General features: G+C 33.3%; 1 protein-coding gene across 11 annotated transcripts in view; it reads right to left on the reverse strand.

Annotated features, from left to right (window-relative positions):
* LOC107877781 (calcium-transporting ATPase 10, plasma membrane-type) overlaps window positions 1–15,837 on the reverse strand; it is a 62,561-nt gene that overhangs the window by 8,525 nt on the left and 38,199 nt on the right. For 6 of the 11 annotated variants that reach the window (XR_007042694.1, XR_007042695.1, XM_016724499.2 and 3 more), the window contains 20 exons: window positions 10,130–10,301; window positions 8,160–8,276; window positions 8,030–8,069; window positions 7,047–7,171; window positions 6,808–6,939; window positions 6,613–6,702; window positions 4,948–5,017; window positions 3,551–3,621; window positions 3,328–3,411; window positions 3,166–3,243; window positions 3,019–3,090; window positions 2,658–2,741; window positions 2,500–2,582; window positions 2,305–2,413; window positions 2,172–2,227; window positions 1,907–1,949; window positions 1,753–1,836; window positions 1,426–1,563; window positions 227–292; window positions 52–150 (listed from right to left, as the gene is read on the reverse strand). Coding sequence is in view for 9 of the 11 variants with exons in the window: in XM_047393474.1 (XP_047249430.1) it covers window positions 52–150; window positions 227–292; window positions 1,426–1,563; window positions 1,753–1,836; window positions 1,907–1,949; window positions 2,172–2,227; window positions 2,305–2,413; window positions 2,500–2,582; window positions 2,658–2,741; window positions 3,019–3,090; window positions 3,166–3,243; window positions 3,328–3,411; window positions 3,551–3,621; window positions 4,948–5,017; window positions 6,613–6,702; window positions 6,808–6,939; window positions 7,047–7,171; window positions 8,030–8,069; window positions 8,160–8,276; window positions 10,130–10,301 (1,813 nt within the window). In the remaining 2 variants the exon portion in view is untranslated. Of the gene's footprint in view, window positions 1–51; window positions 151–226; window positions 293–1,425; window positions 1,564–1,752; window positions 1,837–1,906; window positions 1,950–2,171; window positions 2,228–2,304; window positions 2,414–2,499; window positions 2,583–2,657; window positions 2,742–3,018; window positions 3,091–3,165; window positions 3,244–3,327; window positions 3,412–3,550; window positions 3,622–4,947; window positions 5,018–6,612; window positions 6,703–6,807; window positions 6,940–7,046; window positions 7,172–8,029; window positions 8,070–8,159; window positions 8,277–10,129; window positions 10,356–10,736; window positions 10,847–10,992; window positions 11,150–15,837 lie in introns of those variants that run through there. The other 5 variants (XM_016724500.2, XM_016724498.2, XM_047393475.1 and 2 more) reach the window with 5 other exon arrangements.

Genomic DNA, 15,837 nt, shown 5'->3' on the forward strand with positions numbered 1-15,837 from the left:
TAGTCATATTATATGTAAGAAACAAAGCTTCAGAATTGAGCAATGCATTACCAGCTTCACAGCAACACCGCCTCTTTTTTTCTCTGAATTGAATGGGAAAGCATGGATAATAGATGCTTCTGATCGTACTGCATCAAAATTCATTCCTAGCTATAGAAGAAAATACCAGTTAACTTCAGAGAATTCGGACATCAATTACTATAAGCATAAAACAAAGCATAATTACATTGATGCCCCATTGGAGAATTGCTTTCTCTGTCGGCGATCCAGAAATCTCAACAGCAGCCCCACCCTATCAGAAAATGAGGAAGCACATGATCATTGATTGCAGTATGTTCTCTATCTAGATTCAGAAACGTAATCCCCACAAAATGAAAAGGAAAAAACGGTAAGAACACCCCTTAACTGATAAAACGAACTCGGACTAATTGAAACACTATATTTCAAGGCATCACATTCATGTCAAAACTCGCCAACACCACTTCTAGCAAGGCCAACATACAGCTAAAAAATATTAACCACCTTATAAAATGTAGAAAACTATCAATATAAGCGAGGAGAACAGTTTCCACACTAGTAATGGAACAGCAGATTAACAATTATTCAGATTACTGAAAACATCAATAGTTCCTCAAACATATGTAGTGTAGGCCAACAGCATATTGTCAAGGCATAAGGTGCAACCAGTAACTCTCTTCTACTCCATTCATAATCTAGACTAGAAGCATGAGTCAGGTGTGGACTGCGTACACTTTAGCCTCCTCAGACCCCCCCCCCCCCCCCCCCCCCCTTTGTGGGAATATACTGGGTATGTCATTGTTGTTGTAGAAGTGTTTCAGTTATTCAAAGAATAAAAAATAAACACCCATTCAAAAAACAATGCAGCTGAAAGAGACCATCAGCTGGGAGCAGTAACTGATACACTGAAACCTAAGGAATAAAAGAAAAATCAACACTCTCCTCTTAGTAGATTCAGCCTCAAATCATAACTTAAACCCCACTTGGTTACACCATAACTAAGGAAATAACCCCTCCCTCATCCATTTGGCATGATATAGACCTCAAGATATATAGCTCAACTTGTGCATTATACTATTAGTAGTAAAAGAAAATACTAAATAATAGTTGAAAATGGAAAAAACATTATGACAACATATAAATAAATCAATATAATCAATGAAGGAGATACTTGACATCCGTGGAAATCATATTACAAGTATTTTCAAGTAAAGAAATCATATAGAGAGTATTATGAATGCTACAGTCTTTAAGTAATCCTGGAATATCAAAAGAAAATGTAATACAAATTAGAGGATTGACAGTAAAACATCCTGTTACCCAAATTATATTAACTTCTAACGGCAAAGGATAGAAATCATAAAGGCTACAACTAAACAAAGCAGAAAAATCTTTATTGAAACTTGCCTGTGGCACAAAGACACTGCCAGTTGTATTCAGTCCCACCGCTTCATGAAGCAGAGACAACACAGCTGGAGGCACTGCAGTTTTATCATCAGGTGGATCAATCTTTTTACCAGAGACATAGGCCTCAACCACAGTCATCTACAAAGAGGGAAAAAGTCGGAATTGAAGCTATGCAGCATCGCAAAGCAAAGTTGTATACAGTATAAATTGGCTCTTCATCCACAACATCAGCACAAAAGCCATCCAGAACCAAAGGGAAAATGAATGAAAAAAGGAAGGACAAGGAAGCGGGAAAACAAAATACAAGAGGATTTAAAAAATTTCAACCTGATTCAAAGTCAAGGTCCCAGTTTTATCACTGCAAATTGTAGTTGCAGAGCCCATAGTCTCACAAGCAGAAAGCCTTCTCACCTGCAGTTAAACATTGATAAGAACACAGATATCTTGAGAAAAGAATTAAGAGAAAGATGACTGTTCCTACCAAAGCCTTATCTGCCATCATTTTCCTCATTGAATATGCAAGCCTGCAAAACAAGTCAGAGACTACTTCAAATACCAGTTGTGTAACAGAGAATTATATTGATGCAAAGACCAACAGTTACCCAAGTTGATGAAGAACATAAGGACAAACTAATCAAACACTTAGAGATCTCCAGCAATACATATGACCCTCACAACCACACTCAGGTTTGTGTTTAACAACCAAGGAATTTAAAGAGAAGCAAGAACTGAAGGACTGAACTTACGTTAGGGTCACTGCTAAAGGAAGCCCTTCCGGCACTGCCACAACCACAATTGTAACCTACATTTCCACAGGTCGTTGATTCGAGATGACAAAGAATTAGAGAACAAAAGGTCATAATAAAAAAATGCACATACAGCAACAGTGAAGATCTTTATAGCTCCATCTACAGCCTTGCCAACTTTTGTTTTCCCAGCTACGAATTGAGGAGATTTGTCTGGGTTATAAGTATGGCCAGTAAAGAATCTGCACATATATTCTCAAACATAAGACTCCTGGAGCAGTAGAGGTAAGGTGAAGGATAAACAGCATCAATTGAGTGCTGCCACTACCTGATCATAAGGACAATCAGAACAGCTAAAGCCACAGTGAGCCCAACTATGCCAATGAAGGTTGCCACACCATTAAGGCGGACCTAAAATGAAATACACAAATTGTGAACTCATGAATGTATCATTCAACAGAATCATAACATTTACGCTCAAATAACCTGCAATGGTGTTTCCTCTCCATTATCCTCTGTAATGCTTGCCATCAGCAATCCCCATTCTGTGTTTATTCCAACACCTACCACCTGGAAATGAATATGATGTGTGTGAAATCATCTGCAAATCAATCAAAAAATCTAGCATGCCCCAATCTTAAATAAAGCTCAGGTCAACTATATGAACTCCTTGAACCATTCATCTAGATTTGGGCCCTAATCCTTCCAATGTTTTGCTTATTTAACAAGTCTTTTACCCCAGATCAAGGATCTATAAAACCATTTGACCATCTGAAATTAAGGTTCAAAGGAAACAACCAAAGTAGACCCTACAAACACACGGAAATCATGCAGAAGAAGAGCCTACCAGCATCGTTCCATATCCATCGGCTACTTTGCATCCAGACATTAGGAAAGGAGATTTAGAATCCTTGTGAACCTGGATAATGAAATTAATACAAGTTAACAAGGAAATTGGAGCATGTAACCTATGAGATTACTAGAAAACACTCACAATCTTGCTCTCTCCTGTCATGCTTGATTCATCAAGCGCAAGAGATTGACCCGAGATTAATATTCCGTCAGCAGGTACCTGCAATCAAAGTAGAGAAAAGAGGTTCATAGAAACATTATTGTACTTACAACATCAAAAAAGGAAGAAGAAAGGGAAACTGACCTGGTCACCTATTTTCAGAGGTACAACATCACCAACAACAACATCAAATATTGAAACAGGAACTCTTCGCCCCCCTCTAACGACCTGTACAGATTAGTCGCGAAACATTCAACAACAACATACCCAGTACAATCCATAAGTCTCAGAATATTAAAATAAAAAAGGAAGGACCCAAAAACAGGAGACAACCACAAGCAATACCAGGAAACAGTAGAATACAAACCTCAATTTGTATGTTCTGCTTCTCTTCATTAAGATTTTGGAACTGAAGTGATTGCTTATAGTCACTAACAGCTGCAAATGCATACAGGAGACTTTTGAGTTGCCAACAGGAAAACTTAAAATGAAATTTAAGGCTTTATTCATTGGCCAGATACAATCCAGATGCTAAAATAGTTTCTACACAATGGCTTACATCAACAACTTTAGGGAAATAAATATTGACGAGTAAATGCATAATAGACTTAGATATCTTTTTAATCAGCTATTATGATATTGTTGTAACTGAAGCTACTAATCTAGACCACACAAGATTTGCTCCGAGTTCACAATTCATCCAGCTAACTAGGTAGAGATCACTGACTTAACAACATCTGCATCCTTATTATACAAGATTCTGTGATTATGCTTTAGGTAATCCGCAATCGGCACTGGACATAGAGTTGTATTTTAACCTACAAGTTGATTGCAAATTGGACACAGTCGTACCTACAAAAACCTAAATGAAAAAATAGATGCTGGGACTGTTAATAGTTGTAAAAGCATTGGTTGCTAGGAGAAACCAAGCATCAGAAACTTGGAGGGAGATATTAAATTATGAATGAAACGTTTACCCCAGTGCAGGAGATGTTCATCTACAGCCCAAGACTTGAGGCACCCTGTAACTCTCTTAAAACACATTTCTAGTATAATGTGCAAAATAGTGATCTCACCTTATCCCAGCTGGCATACCAAATGACTCCTAATTGGACTTCTACCATGTAAAAACCCTCCATGTAAGATTGACATGTATGTCAATAACATTATCAGTATAATCATCAATCAATCTCTCAATCTTTCACATTTTATATTAAAGAACTGACTAACGTAATCAGCATGTGTCTTTCCCATTTTAAACCAAATTTCAACTAACCATGTAGTTCTAAAGTTTGACATGAAATTCGAAGAATAAATCTAATATCCCATTTGGCTTCTAGGAAGTTAAAAGTGCTCATTTATTGAAGAGATTATTTTAGAGAATTCGAAATGTTTGTCAAGCTTTTAGAAACAAAATAAGCGTTTATGAATAGTAGCAGAAATTGTTTTTCAGAAGTTAAATAAAGTTGCTTTCCTCCAAAAGCACTTTTGGAACCATAACCTAACACAAATTAATGCTCTAATATTTTGGCAAAAGTGCTTTTGAAACTGTTTAGCCAAACACAAACTGCTATTCTGCAAATGTACTTTTTTGAGAAGCACTTTCCAAATGAGTGGGCAAACAAGCTATAAATAACGAATCCATGTTTTCTAATCCAGGGTTCAGAGTTCACTGACATTGCACATTTCTTCATACTAGCCAAATTAAACACAAGCTTAACATCAAAGCTCTATTGAAATAAAACGCAAAATAAATCCTTGTACCTGTCACTACTATGACAATAATCACTGCCAAAGCAATGCTTCCTCCATCGTACCATCCTTCTTTTATACCCTACAGAGCAAGCTTAAATTAGAGCACAAGGAGAAACTCCCTAGAAGATACTAAATACTTGTTTGAAGACAACATACTGGAGAAGTTAAGACATAATAAGCCCAAAATTGTTGGATAAAAAGAATAAAGATGTTCACAGACACAAACTGATAAATATTGCTGCATTATTCTCTAGATAGTATATGCTTTGCATATGTGACTTCCCATAAAAGACGAAGAACGTAAGAGCTTTTACTTATAGGTAAGAACATAGGAGATTTTATTAATACAAAATGAGTTTTTCGAGATCTATAAGGCTGTACAATTCTCATCCCCAGCCACAGCCGTGTGAATCCTCTAAATATATTTCCACTCAATATCAATAAACAAAGAGTGGTCGAGGTGAGGCTGAGACGGATAGTGTCTATTTCGGAAAACCAGTTTGGATTTATGCCTGGCCGCTTGACGACGAAGGCAATTCACCTGGTGCGGAGGTTGGTGGAACAGTATAGGGAAAGGAAGAAGGACCTGCACATGGTGTTTATCGACCTGGAGAAGGCTTACGACAAAGTCCCCAGGGAGGTGCTTTGGAGATGCTTGGAGGTGAGTGAAGTACCGCTGGTTCAAGTATCTCGGGTCCGTGATCCAGAGTAACGGTGAGATTGACGAGGATGTCTCGCACCGTATTGGGGCGGGATGGATGAAGTGGAAGCTCGCGTCAGGAGTGTTGTGTGATAAGAAGGTGCCGCCCAAGCTGAAAGGCAAATTCTACAGGGTGGTAGTCCGTCCGGCCATGTTGTATGGAGCGGAGTGTTGGCCAGTTAAGAACTCCCACATCCAAAAAATGAAGGTGGCAGAAATGCGGATGTTGCGCTGGATGTGTGGGCTGACTAGAGGGGATAGAGTTCGGAATGAGACTATCCGGGAGAAGGTTGGTGTGACTCCAGTGGAGTGCAAGATGCGGGAAGCCCGATTGAGATGGTTCGGACACGTGAAGAGGAGGGGCATGGATGCCCCGGTTCGTAGGTGTGAGAGGCTAGCGTTGGATGGTTTTAGGCGGGGTAGGGGTAGGCCGAAGAAGTATTGGGGTGAGGTGATTAGGCGGGACATGGAGCAGTTACAGCTCACCGAGGACATGACCCTAGATAGGAAGGTCTGGAGGACGCGAATTAGGGCAGAAGACTAGGGCCGGTTTGGGTTGCTAGTGTAGGGAATTACTTGGTAGGGGTTTTATTCTTGTTATGATTCCGTGTTCCATGTTTTATTACGAATCTGTGTGCTTTCCTCTGTTTTCTAATACTTATGGGTGCCGTATTTATGCTATGTAATCTAGTTCTGTGCTTTACTATGAGTTTGTGTGGTATCTCGTGACTTGAACCGGGGGTCTATCACAAACAGCCTTTCTACTTCTTCAGAGGTAGAGGTATGGACTGCGTACATCTTACCCCCCCAGACCCCACTAGGTGGGAATACACTGGGTTTGTTGTTGTTGTTGTTATCAATAAACAAAGACAGAGGAACAACGATTCTTTCTACTGAAACTTCAATAAATAGTTTTCCAATGCAGAATTTATATCTTAAAATGGTGACCAGAAGTTATCATGTGTTCAGCGAACCTCAGTCTTTATGCCCAGAGCCAATGATGCAGCTGCAGCTACCATCAAAATTATCAGGGTTGTATCACAGCAAGCTTCCCAAACAAACCTCTACAGTGGAGAACAAACGAAAAGGGTAAATATGTTGGATGATAAATACATTGATTCTCAACAATAAATCACAGCATTAAATGATGCAATAACTGTAAGACATACCCAGAAACTCCTTCCTTTCTTCCGAGGATATGTGTTGGATCCATATGCATTCTTTCGCTTAAGCAAATCTACTTCATCTCCATCAATTCCTTTATCTAAATTTGTTTTCAGCTTCTCTGATACCCCTTTAACCTGATGTTTACACCATTGCACAACGGAAATAGCAAATATAGACTATTACTTCATCCGGCACTCGTATAACTAAGAGAAAAAACTAAAGGTCTTGAAGGTGAACTTGCCCCTCCACATTGCTGTAACGCATTAAAATCATGCTCTCTAGACATAAAGGTCAGCTCCTCCTGGCTGATATCAAACTCGCCAAGAGAGGTAGCAGTTGGGGCCGACAGTATAAGAGCCCCATCCCCTAAAACAAGAAAAATGTAAGACAAAATAATACTCTGCAGAAACATGTCACAAATAACACATCTACCAATTCAAAATACGACTAGAAATCTAGACTCAAAGGTGCACCTATAGAAAACCGTTCAAACTATGTTGCTCAGACTTTTCAAAGATGCCGATGAGTACGTGTCAGATCTTCCGAAAGTAGTGCATTTGTCGGAGGATCCGACACGGGTGTGGAAACATTTTTGGAGAATCTCAGCAACATAATCCAAAACCCAAGTGAAAGAGCCTAATGTAAGATTCCCTTTCAAACATAAAATACCTTCCGAATAAATAACAGCACAAATGTAACAGTTGCAGTTAAAGAATAACTATGGAAGAAGGTTCACCTTCATTCGACTATTTCATACTTTGTGATAAATTCTTTGCTTACCCATCAGTAATTAAATCTGCTTCTGTATTTGTGATTCGCACCAAACAAACACACGAGAACTGGGCTTCATCATTTTAAACTTTCTCCATTTTAATAAAATAAAGCAAATTAGAAAGGTATCTGACGGATATCTGTTGACACCTTTAGCTGGTTACCACCACTAACTTGAACAACGAGAGTTACAGATTACAGATTAATTCCCTCCACCAGGAAAAGCTGATTAGCATTCCAAACAGGGAAAGAACACAAATTTCCCATATATTGGTTCAAGTGAAGTAACAAAACAAACAATCATGAGACATTTTTATTTACTACCCACTTTCTCACACCTACTTCAGCATCCCAGTATTTAGATATGTATACAATTTTTTTAGGCTAAACAGCTAGAACTATCACAACATAGTTTTCACCCAATGACTTAAAGTAGCATCAGGAAGTGTTTACCGTTGACTGTTTTCCCTGCTTCTTGAAAAAGAACAGCCGCCTGATTCAAGCAAAGAAAAAAGGAACAAAGAATATTTACTTCCTTTTAATGCACTGTATGTAATGTGAAATACTCGAGAGTAATATTTACCCGAATGACTTGTGCATGGGTTCTTATCTTAGCAATCAATTGCTTTCTTTCTTCTTCCTTTTTTAAGTCCAAGGTATATCGAAATCGACGAGAAGCATTAAGGACAAGCGCAGCTTGCTGAGAAAAGATTTTAACTCCGGTCAGCAAAAGTTTATACGCATCTTAAACCAATGGAAGAAACACAGTTTTGCAAGTTTTTTTAATAAATGAATTTATAAATTTGTAAACGGAAAAGGGAAGTGTCAAGCTTGCAAAGAAACAAGAAAACTAAAACACTACACTTCTCCATCACATCAACAAACAATATAACATAACAAAAGAGGATTCAAATAACCAGGAAACGAACTGCTCTCTGCCATTTTGTAAAAAAAAGTTTCATTTTCTTCCTGAGTGCATATCCGTCAACCACTGTAGTACCCATTTCACAATAAAGAATATATTACCCTTCAAGTAACTTAAAAACATAACACTGTCATATAGGAAAGTGCCTCTCTACTTCTTCGGATGTAGTGGTATGGACTCCATACATTCTACCCACCCCAGACCCCACTATGTGGGAATATACTGGGTTTGTTGTTGTTGTTGTTGTCATATAGGAAAGTGGACATTGATAGCCACGTTGCATAGGGTAACCAAAAAGCTTCAACACTCCACATTGTTTGTCTTCATTGATATGGTAATTTGCTCCGTTGGTGACTCGCAACTTCAACCTTAAGGTTGGAAGTTAGGTGCTTCCACTTGAGTATCCTCTCTTGTCTATCAATACTCCACATTGTGTCCTCTCAGTAACAAAATTTTGGATTTAGTGTAACCATCATGAAGACCGCACCATAACCATTCGGGTTTTGCCAATGGTTGCAAAACACATTTTGGCATAACAGATTCATTGGTCCACTTCCTTTTATAATGTTTATCAGTATACTCACAGGATTGGAAACCAAATACCAATTTCCCAGTCCGTTGTATCTAAGGATTCATTGTATCTAATGATAGGCTGATAAAAATGTTATATTCGGAAAAATCTCAAACCCAAACATGAGGACAGAAGATGGAAAATTAGCGTCTCTAGCAGCGACACCAATAAATTCAATCTTATTTCAAACTTCTCCCTCCAGTCAATTCTCAACCAGGTGGTCCAAGTTAGCCATCTTTAATAAGTTCAATCTTATTTCAAACTTCTACCTCCAGCTAATTCTTAAGCTATTATCAACCAGGTGGTCCAAGTTGGCCATCTTTAAAACAAATGAATGAAAAGACTTGAACATAGAGAGGATGGAAATTGGAGAAACCACCCTTTTATGACAAAGCCCATATCAAATTCACTGTCATTTAATAGTAATGAAAAACTATAATCCATTTCCCCATAAATCTTGGCATAATGCAAATTATATGCTCCATGGTTCATTAAAGGCCCTATTAAACAACACAACTCCCTCATGAGTCATGACTCAACCAATAGAAGACCGACACCAAATTCTCCTAATTAAAGAAACAACATACGAAAATTATTTTTTTCATAAGGTAATATACGAGAACTCCCCTAAAAGTGAAAATCACAAATGGGTTTATTTTTTCTGATGACCGTTGTGTCCAGGCAAGCTTATGCAATGTGGATACCCTCCACCTCCAATCAGCAATAGGTACTAGGGAACTCTAGCATGGCTTTTTTTTTTTTTTGGTTTCCCACATTGTGTCCGGTACCCATATTGGAGCCTGATTTAATCCCATCCACGCCCGGAAGTACCACATTGGGGTAAAGCGCAAACTAACAAAGACAAATCCATACCCCAGGGGGGCTCAACTCTACAATGGTTTTACTAACACAGTAAACAAAGAATAAACCGAAAACATGGATCTAAAAAACCACATAATACTAAAATTTCACCAAATGAACACGCATACACACAAAAATAATAACAATACTAACAGTTACACGACGAAAAATCCAAAAAATCAAAAAGAATACTTACCCTCCACCTTTTCAGGCGATCAATAGGTGCACTCTTAGTCCTTGGAATGTCAAACGGACTTGCACAATCATCCAGAGACAACCTGCTGCTACTCCCACCAGCTTCCAAATCCTCATTCTGATGCCGCCGATACGGCGAACTTTTCACATTCTCCTCATTCATCCTTTCCTCACTGTCGCAGGAGAGATGACACCAGATTTGATAACTATTTTTTTCAACAATAAATCTGATACACAAAAAAAAATACTAAAAATAAACCCCAATTGCACCAAAACCGAAAAAAGAAGAAACACTACAAATTTTTTTCTCAAATATTCTTAACAATAAATCTAATACACAAAAAAAGAACTAATATAAACCCCAATTTCACACACACGAAAAAAATACTAGGGTTTATAAATACCAGCATAATTTATAAAGCTAAGAAAAACACAAATACTACTCATAATCACCCAAAAATCTCCATTTTCGACGTAACAAAATCTTTAAAAAAAGAAGAACATATAATATAAGATAATATACTAAAAACACAATCTAACAATGTTTTTCTCAAAAACTCTCAATAATAAATCTAACAAACAAAAAATAAATTACTAGGGTTTATCACCTAACACCGACCAAATACTAGCACAATTTACAATACCAGGAGAAAAAAAATACTGCTCATATTCAGCCAAAATCACCATTTTCAACGTAACAAAATCCAAAAAAAAAAAAAAAAACATATATTAATGGTATAATATAATAAAGTATACTATTTGTATTCATCACTGTAAATAAATTCACTGAGACTAAAATAAGTTTTTTTACTGCATAGATTATTTTGAATTGTGGAAAAAAAGGGTAGATTTTGGAGAAGTTACCAGAAGTGGAGAAACCGACAATATTGCGAAGAAAATTTGAGGAGAATTGCAGATTAATGGAAATTGCAATGTGTATACTTCATAGGGGGAAAGTGTTGGGAAGCTTCCTGTGTATGTTTTGTGGTTTGAAAGCAAAGTTTATTTTTATACTTTTCTGTTATGATTTTAATTTTTTACAGGAAAGTACTTGTAGGGTAGCTTATGGTACGACATAAAAGGCATATTATTGTTAAAAAAATTTAAAAAAAAATTACTGCCTTTTGTGGTGTTGAAAAATCGGTTGAAAATATTGAAGTTACCCTTTTACCTAGGAGACTGAACAAATACGTGACTGAAACTCCCAGCCTCCGTAGGGTGGTTTGATACCAAAAAAATACTACTTCCACCGTCCCATTTTATGTGTCATCATTTAATTAGGCACGAGGTTTAAGAAAAAAAGGAAAGACTTGGTAAAGTTTACTAAATTATTCTTTATCAAAAAATGTGTCAATATCTTTTCTTTTTTTAAATTAAGTGGGACCAATAAGGATAAAAGAGTAATTGTATCTTTAAAAAGTTGCCTAATAAAAAAAGACGACACTTATTTGATACGGACTAAAAAAGAATTAATGACATATAATTTAGAATGGAGGGAGTAATAATTAATATGTAGATTAATTTTTAAATAAATTTATCTCATATTTTTCTTTAGCTTCTCAATTGACATTAAATATTGAATACTTATATTAAACATGGATTACTGTTGATTCATAAAGTTATATAATTCGGTCAGAGGAACATTTCCTAACAAAAATTTTAGTTTAGGGGAGTACATGATACGACATAAAAAACATAATAGGTAATTCCAAAATAATTATTTTTTTTTCTCCTTTGGCTTCCAGTTCGATATCGAGCACTTCTATTAAAACCCAATTAATCCTTATAGAATATGATTCATTTAGGTAATATTTCCTAACAAAAATTATATTTTAGGATAGCACATGATCCAACATAAAATTATCTAAGTTATTAAAGTCCCAATTATAATTGATAAAGAAAAATTTTCCTCACAAAATTTATGTTTTCTATATATAAGACTTAGAACTTAAAATTCTATACACAAAAATGATATTCATCATAATACAACTCGTATTGATTTAAGTAGGCATGTGATAATGAATTGGTTAATATAAGAAAAATTAGTATGAAAACACAGCTAAAAGATCGTAAATAAAAACTTGAAAAAATGTTAGTTGTCGTATTTTAAATTTGAAGTCGAAATAATGAATTGATATAATTAAAAATAATCTTTATTTAGAAATAATTTCTATAGAACTACTTTCAAATTTTTGAAATTATACCTATGAACAAACAAGGCCAGCCTACTAACTGGACTTAATTAATAGATTATAAGTACCTTTTTTAATAGTAAAATACTAGTAACAATGATGATGTTCTTTTTTTCTTCTTTCTTGTTTGTGTTTGCATTTCGAAAATGGAGTATTTTTGAAGTTAAAAAATATAAAATGTGAAAATAAATTTAAAAATTTTAGAGTTTTATAAAAATAAAAGAAAATAGATTTTTTTAAAGAAATTAAAAAGTACAAAAGTGAAATACAAAAAATAAATTAAGAAATAGTAAAATTACCTCTTGAAGTGTTATTCAAAAATTCAAATATTGTGAAAATGTTTTTCAGAATATTTATGGCCACAATAGTTTCATAATAAATTAAAAATATATTTTAAAATATTGTGAATAATATTCATAGTCAAACATATTATAAGAATAAAATTTACTTCGCACTATTAAGAAGTGAGAATATTAAATATGGTGTATAATAAATAACTAAACTACCCAAATGTTATTATTTTAACAATTTACTTTTAATTGAGCTATCAAATAATCGACCTACATCTAAAGTTCCGGTTCTATAAATTTTTTTCAATCAATTATTGGAAATGTGATGCTACCGCAATTATTATCTTTTTAAAAATTATTTTTTACATGATATATATTAATGTTGAAATTCATGTAATTTAAATTTGGTTAAATAATTCTGCTTTAATAGTAAATGCTAACTGATTCATTCACAAAATTTAAACTCGAGATTTATAATTAAGAAACAAAATTTAAACTCGAGATTTATAATTAAGAAAGAAGAAGTACCTTGTTAATCACCGCAACTTTGGTGGTTATTTTCATTATTTTTGTTTTTATATCACGTGTACCTACGTATTAGCTAAGTAAATTCCATTTATTGGTAAAATATGTTGAGTGAGTAATAAATTCATAAATATTAAAAAGTGGAGTTAGGTGGGTCATTTGTTGGGGTCACGAAAGAAGAACACGGGGAAATTCACTTGTACTGAATTAAACTGTCAGTAAAATATTCCTTTTAAACTTTAGAAGTTTATATTAGTAAGGGAACTTTGAAACTAATATATACTCTCGGAAAATATTAGATTGAAATTAGGAAAAGTATATCCAACGATAAGTTCAGAAGAAAATTTTTTAATCAATAGATATTATGCATTAGAATTTAGATATATACAGCGTGAAGTAATTACACAATTGAAGTAAAAAAAAAAAAAAAAAAAAGATAAAATATACACATATTTTTTTTCTATTTTTACGAAATAGAAAGATTATTTTAATAGATTCGTAGCTTGAAAAAAAAAATTAAAACAAAACTGTAAAAAGAAATAAATTACGTAGTTGATAGATGATTTTAATTGAATGAATTTCAAATATTAGATAATTCACTAAACAGTATGTATGCTTTATACTCTTTAACTCTAACGATGCAGGCCAATCTTGCGGCATGCCTTTTTTCCATATTTTCCTCAAAACGCGTTTTGCATATAGAATTCTATTAATTTATTTTCTATTTCTATTGTTTTAGATATGAATTCAATTATTCCCTTATTAGTTAGTTAAATTATTTTTTTCAAAAAATAAATAGATTGCTTAAAAAAAATTTAAAAAAATGTTGAAATCAGAATGATAAATTCCATAAGTGATCAATGGCTGAGGAGGATTTGGGTACATGTATCCTTTTGCTCATAGTCATTCGAGCTTCTTTTTAAAATATGACATATATTATTTTTGCACTATGATCACTTGATATTCAAATATTGTCTCGAGACCTCTTTTCTATCCCCAAACTTAACCCTCATCTCATATACCGCCCCCATCATCTCATTTTTACTCTGTAAATATTTAATCAGATATAATTAATTTTTGTTATGAAAGAAAAGCAGAAGACGATGCTGCTCATTTACATTTTCATGAATATCGTCCGTGGAGAAAAGGCTGTAGATTATGAGACATTTCTTTTTTTGGTTTAGAGTTATCAAAAATTCAGAAAATAAAGATTGTCCCCTGGAGTAATTTTTTTTTTCTTTTTTCTTTTTAAAGATAAAAAGGTAACGCGGTATTTGCCTTTTTGTGTCTTGAGGGAACTCCTAAAAGGGAGGCACGTTGAAGGATACGTGGTATTATTCCAATCTTTAAGGAAACTATTACTCATCCATAACATTATATATATATATATAAAAGTAAAATTAAAAGCAAGATAAGAAACAAAGTGACAACACAAGAATAAGTCAAATGACAATCTTAAGATAATAACAATATATTTGAATACATTTGATTTTAATAATAATAATAACAACAATAACAACAACAAGCATAAAAAATAAAAATAATAATAGTACTACATAGTAATAGTGATGATAGAAATAATAATTAAATGAAAATAAAAAATGAAAATAGTTTTAAAAATTTATTCATTAAGAGTTGGAATATTACGTAGAAGTAATAATTAATAATGATTATAAGATATAATAATATTATATTTAAAAGTATAAGGAAGAGAAATAAATTTATTTCTCTTTTATTTTGTTAGTAGTTAATATAAAAAATATGAATTAATCTCATTGATTTCAAATATGCCTCTTAATTTAAATATATATTTAAGATAAACATGTAAATTTGAAAAATATAAGGATAAGGATGTTTGAATTTGAATTTTTAAATAAAAATTGAATTGGAATAGAATTCTTCCTTTTTAATCTCTTTTATATATATAAATATATATATATGTGTGTGTATATATATATATATATATATTCACTCCAATCCTGATATGTAGTGTTAAATTTTCTTCTTTTTCCTTGTTATTGATTACTGATTATTAGCTTTGTTTATAAATTTACTTATTACACTCTTCATTTTTTTTAAAAAAAAAAACTTCATTTGATTTGACATTGTTATTTTTTTATGCAGATGATGATGTTTAATAATTATGTTTTTTGTATTCGGATCTAAATTCAAGTAAGTGATATTTTTCATATAATTTTATAAAAGTAATTAAATATATCCTTAATTTTTAATACGTGATATTAGACAAAGTAATTGTTATTTTACGTAAAATTTGATTATTAGGATTCAAGTTCGAATTGAGATTGATGAATATAATTATTATCCATAACTTTAAAATTTTATACTTGTGAACAACTTTGACAGTTCATGGCAAAGCAGATTGATATTTTGAATTGGTTGAAGAAAATTCAAAATAAATATTTTTATAATTTGTAATATTTTAACTCAGTTATTTTTTAGGTAAAAATAAAATATTTTATAATAGAAGTATGAATGAAAGACAAAAAAAGACAAGAAAAGTATAAGTAAAAAAAATATTTATTTTTTAATATTTTTTGATAAATTAACTAAACGGAGAGAACTAGCTTGGAATGAATACGAAAATAAAATAAAAAATAAATTTCAATATATTAGAAGAAATTTACATATTATAATTTTTTTTTCTTAGAATAAAACTCATGATTTTACTTTCTACTTTAAAA

This window comes from Capsicum annuum, chromosome 7 (genome assembly GCF_002878395.1).
Source record: "Capsicum annuum cultivar UCD-10X-F1 chromosome 7, UCD10Xv1.1, whole genome shotgun sequence".
NCBI lineage: Eukaryota > Viridiplantae > Streptophyta > Magnoliopsida > Solanales > Solanaceae > Capsicum > Capsicum annuum.